This window comes from Terrapene carolina, unplaced genomic scaffold (assembly GCF_002925995.2).
Source record: "Terrapene carolina triunguis isolate 2854851 unplaced genomic scaffold, T_m_triunguis-2.0 Scaffold85, whole genome shotgun sequence".
NCBI lineage: Eukaryota > Metazoa > Chordata > Testudines > Emydidae > Terrapene > Terrapene triunguis.
This window is the reverse complement of record NW_020664436.1, coordinates 39,264,521-39,277,356: the sequence shown is the minus strand read 5'-3', so window position 1 is coordinate 39,277,356 and position 12,836 is coordinate 39,264,521. Positions and strand designations below refer to the sequence as shown.

Genomic DNA, 12,836 nt, shown 5'->3' with positions numbered 1-12,836 from the left:
GTATTGTGGAGTAAGCAGTAAGGAAACTGAATGAGGAGGGGAGCCAAGGATGAGAAGCTTTCAAACCTCGAGGACACAGAGAATAGCAAAGCTGCAACCAGATGGGAAAGGCTGGTAGGAGGACAGGAAGTTCAGTTTTGAATGGAGAGTTTGTGCTAGTGGTTCGAGATGCAGGAGAAAGATGTGACAGTGTGTAGAAAGGGTAGAGAGACAGGTTTCCGAGCTGGCAAAACAGAAATGATAGTGAAAATCATGGGAGTGACTAAGAGCCCACCTTGTTCTAAACATCTGTTCCACTTGAGAATGTGAGAGGTGCTCACCTATCTACACCTGACAGGCTAATTTAAGGCTTAATTTCTTACCTATTGCCTCCTGTATAAGACTTTATTTAAATAATCTTTTTTTCCCTCTAATTTTTAATTCATGTACATTAGAATGTACGGATCCCTAGGAAGTCACAGCTGAGGCTGTCTGTGTACTCTTCCTAGCACCTTCTTTGGTGAACTCCTTGAAGATAAAACTTTAATGCTGTTTATTAATTTCAGGCTGTATGCTTGCTTTCAGATAACATTTGCTGGCTTCCTTGCCTGCGTTGCCATCTCGTGCTTCACAATCTCAGCTTTCCTTTTTAGCTTTCCTCTAATCCTTATGGCTGTGAAGAAACCTTCAAAAAACACAAATCCACTGTATCCAATTCAGTGACATCTGCCCAAGAACAATTGCTCTGAGATTTATGAACTGCCCCACATGTTAACTCAGATGCCTACTGGTGATAATTTTAATGAACTCCCTGACTGGCCTCAATAGCTCAATTCTAATCAGTCTCAATTCAAACCATTGCTACCCAGAAAGGCAATCCCAAGAAGCATCAACAATGCAAGTCGTTTTGTTTTCTCCAGGCTCAGCAAAAACAGGGCCTCTTTGCTTCTGCTTACACACTCCAGTCTATTCTCTCTTTAAATGAAAACATTTGTTCCTAAAATTAATGGGAAAATATACAGTATGTGTAATGGGTTTTTTTTTTAAACAGAAAAAACTTATTAAACCAGAGATAACTTTAGGGCAACACTCTGCAATTTCTCAAACTTGAAAAGAATTTTGTTTTGGTTAAGTTATGACTCATAAGCTATGTGAAGTGCCTGCCGCTGCTCAGAGAGTGAGTTTGCTGTAATGTTTCTGGGAAATTTATGAGTTTTCATTCTGTTCTGTTTTTCTGCTATTTATGCTTGTGTGTTGGGTATATTCCATGACAATACTTCAGCTATTGGTCTAGCATAAATATCAGTCTTAATGTCAGTCTATATCAAGCTGCTATGGAGAAGATTTAAATGTTTTCAACTCTCAAAAAACAGTCTTCTTCAATGTTGACTGGTAATAATAATAACTGGAGTATGGGAGGCAGCATATATACACATAAATCTAACAGTTTGGGAAAAATGGACTGTAAGAAACATATTAGAAAAATCTGGAGTTTCCACATGTTAATTCATAATTAAACAGCTTTTTATATTCATCACTGAGTCTATAACTGTATACTTTCCCAACTCATACTGTTCTGCAGCAATTTTGCAACGTCTTTCCATTCCCACAGATTCCTGCTACAATTCATTATTACAGCATTTCTTTTTATTTTACTTTTTTCTTTGAGAATTGCAGCATATACATGATCTTATAATTGTTTTTACCATACATTTCTCATTCTAAACGTACAGGTTTCTATAATTGTCATTAAAAAGCACGTAGACAAAATATTGTATGGTATCTATAATAAATGCAAAGAAATCATTACAAACAAAACTTGGCTTAGCAAACTGTACATACATAAATAGGTTCCTTTTTATACTTGATACTCAATATTTTTTCTCATAAAACCTTCCATGATCTTATTTATTACATCCATTTTTTTAAACCTTAAAAAAGTGCCTTTCAGATTTACAGCCTGTGCATCCAAAGAAAAGGTTAGAACGCCACGCCCAAAACAAAAACCAAGGAAAAATAGTACATTGCCATACAAGCTCTTTAAAAATGTATGTTACAAAGTCTTTCAAATGTCCTTAGCACTGGTTCGTTTGAATACTGTTAGATACTGATAATATATTTAACAAAGATCGGCTAACAGCTCATTCAGAGCCGTACACAGGAGAGGTTCTCTCGACAGTATAAAGTCCTTGGGCTATGCACAGCACAGGGCAGTGACCCAGATATAAAGTGGCCAGAAGATCCAGAATGTTGGATAGAAAGAAAATTCCCTCACTTATTTCATAGCCTTCTTAGTGCCAGGGATGTGAGTTTTGAAAGGATATTACTCACGTAATGCATTACACATTTTGGTACGGATACATTATTAATTTAGTGCCAGCAGAATGATATGGGAACATTGGCTACAATAGATAGATAAAGCTGCCATGTTGAGTGCATTGACATTTGAAACAGGCCCATTTCCTGACATGCTTCTCCAACTTTAATAGCCTTTCTACTGCTTCATAAAGGAGGAGGGCCATTAGTATATCTTAACATGGGGTGGAAGGACCGGGCAAAATTATTTGATAGGGTACAGCTGTAGTCCTCCTCAGTTACTGGTACAAGGCAGGCAAGACCAATCAAGAGCAGCAGAAGAAGCTGAAGTGGTAGAGCAGCTCTGAGGACTCTCAGGAAGAAGGATGGGTGCTGCTGAGCTGCCAGTGTCTCAGAATGGGAGGAATCTGAGCCACCTCTTATGGACCTGAGAAAAGAAATCAATACAGGATAAACAGAAGCCTTATCAAAATGGACACTGCTCTCTGGAATACAACAACTCTTCCTGGAGCATTAATTTTAAAACCAGTACAAATCCTATCATTAACAAATGCCAGAGGTGTTTTATACTGAATATGCCATTACCCTGACACTGTCACTGTTTAGCACTGGTGGGATTGGAAAAAAAAACATCTGATCAATCAAAAAGAATAGCACATGGGCAGCTCAAGTGCCATCATTCTTACTTAATTGCATGAAACATTTTCCATGTGAAAAAATGAATGGATTGTACTCTCTAGACAAGACAAAATATATTCTATCATGTCAGCTGCTGACTCAGTCAATATCTGCACACAGTCTAGAAGGGAAACCCCATTGCTTTAAGTGTCAACTGCATTTCCTTTTAGGAAGTATCATGATGAGTCATGCAACTAGAGCAATAATATGCCAGTGTTGGATTAAAGGGATCTCAGTGTCCACAGAGTACAGCATAGTTTCATTTTGCACTGAATCAGAAGTTAAAGTTCCTGAACTTGAATGGACATCTTACCCTTTCTGTGTAACTTATTTCCTTGCTGTCTTTCTATGAAAAACCTATTACTAGCACGGCAGTCACAGCCTACTCTCAATATCTGATGGGGAGGTAGGCCTTGAGGTTAACATTTTCTAACCTGTATGTCTGAAGTTAAGCACCTAAATCCATAGCAATTTTTTAATCAATGGGAGATGTGGGAGCTCAGCATCTCTGAAAAACAAAAATCAGGCTATCAATTTAGATGCCTAATTTTAGGTACCCACATTTGAAAATTCTGACTGAAGTTTTTAGATTTCCCTGTAACATGGAAGTTCTCCTTTCTAGCACTGGATACAGTTTGAATTCCATTTTGATAGAAACCCACAGTTGCTGGAACTAGAGGTACTGCTGCACCCCCTTACTTCAAGCGGTTTCCATCATATACAGGGTTTACAGTTTGGTTTAATGGTTCTTGGCACCCCCACTATAAAAACTGTTCCAGCACCTCTGCACAAACCTTCCCATTTTGTCCTTTTGACCCAACCTGTCAGAAAACTACTACATGGGTGACCTACCGAAAGGCTTCTTAGAAGTTAGATGGGTTGATAAAGCCTGAAGGTTAAAAAACCCAAAGAGAATGATTTAGATACATTAATTATGTGGCACCAAAAGGTAGTGTGTTTTGGCAAGTACTAAAATGCAGGGGAATTTAATGGTTCTCAAGCTATCTCCTAATATTGCAGCCTACTTCAATCTTGCTTCAGTTCTTTTTATTATTAAGTGTCTATCTGATATGGAAGTCTCACAGTAATTTGATTACAGTTCAGCGAGAACACAATGGTGTACTGAGGTTAAGGAGGTAGAAAGACGTTTGTAAAACAGCACAAAGATGAGAAGCCATCTTCAGAATTACCTTTGTCTTGATGGCAATGTTGGTTACATAGCCATGAAATTATACCCTCCCTTGTACCTACTGGATCACCAAAGGAACTAGTTCTCCAATTATTAATATCTTACTGGAGGACATCATTTATTGTTACTAGCTCACTTATCTACAGATGTCTTCCCATGCTGAAGACTTCAAATGAAGCCAGGCAGCTTTTGGTTATGTTTAGTTGTCTAATGGAGAGCTGAATATTCGGGTCCACTAAATGATTAACTTACTGGGATGATTAGGTCAAGAGGTCAAGATCAAAACAAAAGATTACACATTGCTTAAATCCACAGCACTGGAGCCAGAATGGAAAGCTGCTTATTCTTGCATCATGTAAGATCATATATTATATAGAACGCAATGAAAGGACATGGCACATTTAACAGCATCAGAGCATTCCATATTAAAGTTCAATTAGACCAGGCCTTCCACTGTCTAAGAATGCCAACACAGAGAGTTAATGGGCTGAGGTAGGAACAATAGGAACATGGAGTGCTTAATTACCTTCCAAGCATTTCGCTGCACAGTCTACCTACTTACGTGGCTTTTTGCATAAATACTATTGCTTACAGCTCATCAACAGATGCCACGTTTTGTAGAGTGTCCACTCGTCATTGGGGTTAATGATCATGATGTGGAAAGCGGAGTCTTTTTTTTTTTTTTTTAAATAGTTATCCAGTGACCTGAATGTCACCTGAAAGTTTTTCTGGGGCTACCAAAAGGGTCTCTAAGGGAATTTCCAAGAGACAGATCAAAGGAGTGGGCTTGTTCAACTAGTAATTTTCCTCTCTTCTCAAGACTATGGCAGCAGAAATGCACCACCGATTTTGTTTCTGTATTTCTTGAAAAACATAAAAACATTCAAAGTAAAAGGTGGTGGTGGGAAGTGTATGGAGGCTCTCGATGACGGGCCTAGTTAATTCTCTGAAGCATTAATGCCGTTATTGGAAAAGTGCTCTGAAATATAGTAGTAGTAGAGCAGGGCTGTAAACATTAACGGGTTAATACTGTATGGAAATGATCCAAGAAGTGAATAATGAAACATTTGCCTCTGTAGGAAACTACTTCAAAGGGTCTGTTTTAAAAAGTTCAAGCGCTATATTCCTTTGGCGACATAACTGATGTTTATCACACTTACTCATACCATAATGAACACATTAATAGTGATGGAAAACTGGATACGCAGCTCAAAGTGTTTAATGCGGGTGAAAAGGGGTGATTAAATGGTAACATCTGCAACCAAAGACCCGCTGCGCTATTGAAGTAAATGGAAAACTTCCTATCAATTTCAGTGGGTGGGGACTGGGCCCAAATGCTACACAGTATATTACTTTTGGGGGCAAGCGTAGTTCGTTTCTCTTGCCCATGGATTCCCTGCCTTCTCTTTCAGACCGCTCTGCCATTTGTCACACTGACAGCTGCTCAGTTTGGACTGAAATCAGACCACTTCACAATTGTTCTTTACTCCCTTAAATAGATTCTAGTGACTAGATATTGTGGAAGGCACAGCTGCAAATCTGACCAACTGCATGTTTCCTAATGTCAAACCAAGTCATCTGCGCAAGAGCTCTGATGACTTGACCTTAAGCTACATAAAGCAGTCCAATCCCTCACCTATGGAGTTTGCGAAGTCTGGAGAACTGGAGCTCTACTCGTCTCTTCTGAAAAGCTTAGCTGGTAGGCGGAAGTTAAACTATCATGCAGGGTTACCAGATGAACAGGGGGAATTCTCATTTCAGCTCCAGTGTATCTTCACCTTACTGCTCAGCATGCAGCTAAATTAGTTGTTCTTTGCTACTGCATGTTCTACATTGGCTACTCTGCCTCCCTCCTTCCCCCAAAGTTAGCTCGCTTATATTGTAAAGAAGATTAATATATCCATTTTACAGGTGGTTAAACAGGCAGTTTAACTGACAAGTCCAAAGTCAAGAGTGAGTGGCAGAACTGGGAACAGAACCGTGGAGATCTGAGCCCAAATCTCTAGGTCTAATCAGTACACTTACACTGCCTGCTATTATGCAGTCGAAGCCAGTAAGAATCCTGTGGCCTAGTTTGGTTCAAGAATTAAAGGTGAGTTTATAAATTTGCTATTTGATTCGGGGTGGAGGTGGGGTGGTGGTGTTAGGAAGTGGGGACTGAATCAGTGGCGCCAGAACTTGAATAAAGCTACTCAAGAGAGACAATGTAAACACACTGATGCAAATTGTACAATTATTTTGGTCTTTTTAACATTTTAATCACTTCAAAAAAATCTGCAGGCAGGCATAGGTCCAGGTGTGCATTTTCTGAAAGCTATGTTAGCTGCCTAGGGGAAAATGCACTTTGGGGATTTGCTTTTCCTAATTAGCATGCAACAGCTTGTACTGCCTGGCAAAACAGATTCATGCCATACTGTAATCGTGGAGATCTGGGAGGATATCTTGCTAAACAGACAGGGGTTATGTGACAAATGAACAGGATACAGTAAATATGTTAACCTATTTGTTATGATAATGGAAAGGCAAAATGTCATCAAGCTTAATATAAAACCCCACTGACCCTCTAATTTTTAAAGTAAGTAACTTTCCATTGCAAAATCCTATGGGATAAAAATGTCTAATTTCTCTTTGGTTCTCCCTTACACTATAGTCTATTAGGGTTTGCTGATCCAGTGCAAGATCAAACACGAAATACTCTGATCAGAGGCATGTCAAAATATTAAAGAACACAGTGACAGCTTGTACTGCTTTATCAGTTAAAACCACGTTACACATCAACCACAACCTGTCTGGCTTGCGCATTTGACTAAGTTTCCCATTCAGTAGTAACTCATTTGTATTCCACGCTTGTCTGAATGACAAATTGAATATTGTGTTGAACAGCTATGAGATGTGTTAATATACAGTGCTGAAGAGAGCTGATCTGAGAGGTGCCGCGCAGATGCCACTGTTAGCATGTGGGCTGATCCCAAAGCTGCAAAGCGCTGCTAAGACGCACGCTGGGCCAGTCGCTCACCCCACAACACAGAAGCCTTCTCAAAGGGGTGCATGTGTGGCTGGGCATGTAAAGGGGAGCAGAGGAGCAGACACAACATATTCCTTTAGTTCAGTGTTGCTAGTGCAAGCATGCTTATCTGCCTGATTTAAACGTTGTTCTTCAGACAGGTTCATAAAAGACATATGCTTAGCTGTTAATGGTCATAGATTAAGTTTCCAATCTCCCCTTCCCCCTTTCTATAAGAAACAGAATGCCAAGCCCTATACTGACTGGAGGTAGAAAAATTCTCCCTGAGTCTCCATTTGAGAGAAGAACAGAGAATTGCGGTCACCTGTTTAAGTATACATCACTTATTCTGTATGCTATTTTACTGTTTTTTCAACCAAGCAATAGACTTTCTTGGAAGCATTGGAAGACTAAACGTTCTACCTACCATACATCACTTGGATTTTGATTGTGAACTGGTACAGCTAAAGTCATGAACTGAATCTCTATACACATTTAAAACATTGCAAATATTACTTGGAAATAATTTGGATATTGACTAGTTCTAAATGCTAGCAGTTTTTGCTCCTCCCCCCTCCCCCAATATTTCACACTGTTGCTTTGTTGAGCAAAAGCATGGTTTGTCTTTAATGGAATAAAGGTCATCAAGTACAAAGTGCATTCAAGTTTTTTTGAATGCCTGACCATTGCTCAATCACTGTATAAATCTATTTTGGCCCTGCTTCAAACCTATAATTTCTTGCATTTGAACAAGAACTATTTTAATGGATTTCAATTTTACTACACAGATGACAAAGAAAGTGTAAGTTTGATTACAGTTCCATATATATTTCCCCTCCTTCCTCCTCCACCCCCCAATATAATTTTAAATTTTTGTTGCAACTCACTAGATGCTGAATGGGACAGGGCCTGTACCTTACAATGTTAATATATATTTTTGTTTTGTAAAACATTTTTTTGTTTCTTCTATAGGGCAAAGTGAACTGATCAGTGAAAGGGTGAAGGGACACACACATCACACCAACAACAGAGAATGCAGAAGCACTGTTAGCCGCAGAGATGACAGATTGCTGGAGACAAGGTGGAAAGCAAAAAGCTGCAGCTGCAAGTCTGCTCTCTAGTGGTCGTCCAGAAATGGGGCAGCGCTGCTCCTAGAGTGATAGTGGATGCAAGCACTTGTCAAGTGTCACATTAATGTCAGTGTGTAATATCTGCAAAGAAGTTCTATGATTGCAGAGAGAAAAGATGCTACCAATTTTTAGGATGAAAATTCTCAAATTCTAGACTTTTCATTCTGAATGATGAGAACTGAAAACCCACAAACTGAACAAAATATTAACAAAAATTAAAAAAAAAAAAGAGAGAGGATGTTAGTGTGTTTTCTTCAGATTTGTGGGTTTTACAAATTCTAAAATATTGTATTGGTCTAATACCTGCCTTAATTTAATATCTAGAAATAAAGAGGATGATAAAAAGTCTTTGCCATGAACCTCATGGTGTATCTGCTGATCAGGTCTTAATGTAACAAGCAATATTATGAATGTAAACAAACACCCATGTGATCAAATAAATAAAATAAATTTAAATTTAAATGATGCTAATGGGAAGCAAAAGCTGTATATTCCAAGAATTACCCGATATTTCTATTTACAGATATTTTGGCTGTAATAATTGAATCCTGCTTACAAAGGAACTCTGCACTTGAAATGGTTAATTCCTGTCCCTTTGACAGATTAAGTGTGGAGAGACACTTAATGGACATCATGGGCAATTTCCATCATCCTCTTGGAATTCTAGAACAGAGTGCGGAAACCAGGAGAATAAGGTACCTGCTGTGTGGACTGCTGACAGAGGGTCCAGGCTGTGAGACACTACATTTGCCCCGTGGCTGTTTGCAATGAACAGGGGGTAAAGAAAGAAGAATGTTCAGTCCAGGCAAATAAAGACAAGCTACTGATGAAATCAAATTAAAAGTGCAGCAAAGGAAACATAAAATCAAATGAAGTGACCAATACCCATGAACCAAGGAAACTGGCTTTTCTTCTGCTTCGAGCGGAATATGAAAATGCTTTGAACAGACAAAAGGAACTTGACAGAATGTTTTAATCATTAAAATTAAAATCATACTAGGCTTGGTACCAAAAAAAATAAAAAAATAAAAGAGTGTTAAATTTTTTTTAGCTCAAGTAATTTGTTACATGAGATATGAATTAATTCATCTTATTGAAAGAGATGCACTTAAGGGTATTTATATTTAATTGCAGCTAAATTAATGTTCTGTAGAACATTAAAAATTATATTCCAAATGTCACCTTTAAAAAGTCTGGCTTCCCTCTTTCCACCCATAATTTTGAGGGCCAAATAACTGTGGGTGCATTACTGCACTTGCAATTATTTCCCAGCATAATTAATGAAGCTTAGAAGGTTAACTAGCTGAAAGTCTCTGGATGGTAGGCAATTATTATAGATATAGCACTGGTGATGTGCTTGGCATTAGAATTTAAGAGACATCAATTTTTGTTTCCAAAATTACAGATGCAAAAAGGGAGGCCCTCAGGAGTCTTTCATCTTACACTGTACATTATGGACAAAAATGAAGCAAATAATGTATGTAAACCACAGTATTGTATTAGACATGAACAAATACAGATTAAAAGGTTAATATGAGGCATACTACATTTCTACCAATTCTTTAGCCAAAGTTTGCTATAGTAAATTACTTTATCACTTTCTGCAGTGTGCAGGCATCTTCTAGTTTATGGTATCATGACTTTTATTAGTAATTTTGTAAAAAGTGGCTAATAAAAATATGAAATTAATGACTCCAGAAATAAAATGATGTTTTATGTTGTTCTCAACCCTTTTGAAAAGCCAGTATTCCTTTACATTCTCAAACTAGGATCTAAAGAAAACTAGTGAATGTAGCAAGATCAATTTCAAGAGACCACAAAGTTCATCAGGACAGAACTCAGATGTTTTATAAAAGTGCAAATGAAAAATCGATAGTTAAGAACTAAGGAAAACTGAATAATAATTAAAATAAATCAAACAAAAGAACTGTAAAGAAAGACAAAAATTCCAGTTCCATACAGGGATCAAAGTGTGGAGAAGCAGAGTGCAGCATGGCGTGCTGCATTTCTTGTTTTGTGTTCTAGTGGTGACAACATGAAACATTAGAGCTGTTGTCACAGCCATTGATCAGGTTCTGTTCCAGTGTTTCTGCCAATGCCTTATAAGCTTTCTATGCAGCCTCTCATCCAAAGTCTCAATAAAATTCTGGCTCCAGCTACAGTTTTAATCGATCATGAAAAGAAAGTTTTATTGAGGTTCTTGACAAAGCAGCTCTGCAGAGGATGCCAGGTAGAAAGCAGAGGGATTGGCTGCAACTGTGCTGGGACAAGACCAGAACTTGGGATGCTGCCATCGCTTGAACAGAACACAAGAGAGAGTGTGCGCCATACCACAAAACTCCAGCCACACTTTGAGCCCAGATTTTATACAGAGCATTTTCTAATTCTGATTTCATGCAGGGAGAGAGATGCAGCAGGGTTGGGGAAGCAGCTTTGTTTGAGGGGAATTCTTGGTTTGTGCCCTTTTCTTTCCTATCAGGGAGACGGTGTAGACCTCTCATCTGGCTCCAGCTACTGTAAATATCTGGTGCTCCCGCCCAAGAGGTGATAGAAGGTATCTGGCATGAAATTACCGTTCTCTGTCTGCTTGGTGTGCTTCTTCCAGATACAGGACTGAGTGATCCTGAAGTGTCCAGTTCATCAGCTGAGGACCATGAAGACAAATCCTAAAGTTCAGAATCATAAGAGATTAGAAGAACATAAGTAATCTGCCAAGGAAACCACACTCAGAAAAAGGGAATGAAATCCTTGGTTTTAGCAGAGTGCTTTGCACTACTGATCCTTGAAATATGACAAAGGGAGGTTTAAATTTACGCAAATCTGTAGGATTAAATCACTATAAATTACATGTTAGGATCTGAAGAGAAAGACAGGCAAACAAATATGCTGCCAGAAAGAACATTTAACTGCCCAAGGTAAGGCAAAGGCAGTACCAAGAAAACGACGGCTCTTTATTGGTTTTTAAAAGGTAAAGAGGTGTTGTGTACTCAGTGAAAATTCCCACTAGAATCCCAGACATCACTTTATACAGATAGAGACAGAGATAGACACTAGACAGATTGAAAACAGATCACATTCTTCATACTTTGTGCTAATTCAGGTTTTGGGGACTACAAGAGGAGGGACTGAAAACAATGGAGAGTGTTAAAGTCTTCTATGTGACTGGGGCAGGTACAATGAAGACACAAGCATAACATTCCCAACTCTCATCTGCAAGAGAACTTGTGCTGCTATGGAATACACTTCCAAAGCTAAGAAAACACAAACAAACAGGGTCTTTGTTAGCACACTAGAGAATTTATTTCAAGCTTTTTCATTAGTATGTCAATAGGAAAGTAGATGCTGTTTACTCTGTGGAAATAACTCACATGCCACAGGTTCAGATACTGCAGCTACAGTAGCTACCCCATGTACTCTGCCAGTTGACTGAATCAATGGCAGCAAAGTAGGCAGCCAAGGCTGAAGTTGAACACAGACAAATTCAGATTGGAAATAAGATGCCAATTTTTAACAGTGAGGGTAATTTAATGACTGGAACAGTTTACCCAGGGTCATGCAGGATTCTCTATCACTGGCGATTTTAAAGCAAGATAGGATGTTCTTCTAAAAGATCTGCTGTAGCAATTTTTTGGGGGGATGTTCTTTGGCCTATGTAACACAGGAGGTCAGACTAGATGATCACAGTGGTCCTGTCTGGCCGTGGAATTTATGAATTGCTGTCTCAGAGACAGGAAAGTTATTGGACAGTACAAATTACGAAGGAGATTTCATAACAGTTCCATACCACTTAGTCAGGCATCACAGTCCTAAGCAACAAAATAATGGCCAATAGTGTATTTTACAGCTGATCATCTGAAAAAGGTCAGTGTGATTACAAAACTAGCCCTCAATGAGTGGTAAAGGAGAGAATACAATAGGACAATTTACCAGTTGACTGCTTGAGATGTCTAAGATTTTCTCTAGGTCCTTGATGTGATGTGTGACCTCCTTCAGTAGGAGCTTGAGTCTGTTTCCAATGACATGGACTTTCTCTTTAGCTTCCAGGCAGTCCTTGCCTTCAGCATTGACCAGCAGTTGGCAGGACATATCTTGGAGTGACACCACTTTCAGCTGAGACTCTAGCAACTCGCGTCTGATTTGCTATTGCAAAGCCAAAGAATCACATTTTTCTACTTAAATATCATGAAACATATGAAAGAGAATGCTAGAACTTCCACAAAAACAATAAAACAGACAGATGGCAATGACTTCAGTTTCCAAGACGACCACTATAGACACACTGAAAAAAGCTCTACTAGCCCTAAAATTCCGGCAGGTTATAATGAAGAAAGGTGATAAATGCCTTGCAATTTCTTTTAAACCTCATATCACGAGCAGTAGACTATTTTAGACTTCCTGTCTAGCCCAACAAGTTGCAATTAAAAATAGCCTTTCCAAAATAACCCCAAACTAAAAAACAAACAAACAAACAAACAAACAAACAAACAAACAAACAAACAAACAAACAAACAAACAAACAAACAAACAAACAAACAAACAA

General features: G+C 38.6%; 1 protein-coding gene across 3 annotated transcripts in view; it reads right to left on the bottom strand.

Moving 5' to 3' along the window:
* Positions 1-1,624: 1,624 nt before the first annotated feature.
* LOC112106944 (nesprin-1-like) overlaps positions 1,625-12,836 on the bottom strand; it is a 44,040-nt gene continuing 32,828 nt past the window's right edge. For all 3 annotated transcript variants that reach the window (XM_026649756.2, XM_024200449.2, XM_026649755.2), the window contains 4 exons: positions 12,224-12,436; positions 10,870-10,962; positions 8,996-9,054; positions 1,625-2,722 (listed from right to left, as the gene is read on the bottom strand). In XM_026649756.2, coding sequence (XP_026505541.1) covers positions 2,482-2,722; positions 8,996-9,054; positions 10,870-10,962; positions 12,224-12,436 — 606 coding nt within the window. In that variant the 3' untranslated portion in view covers positions 1,625-2,481. The remainder of the gene's footprint in view (positions 2,723-8,995; positions 9,055-10,869; positions 10,963-12,223; positions 12,437-12,836) is intronic.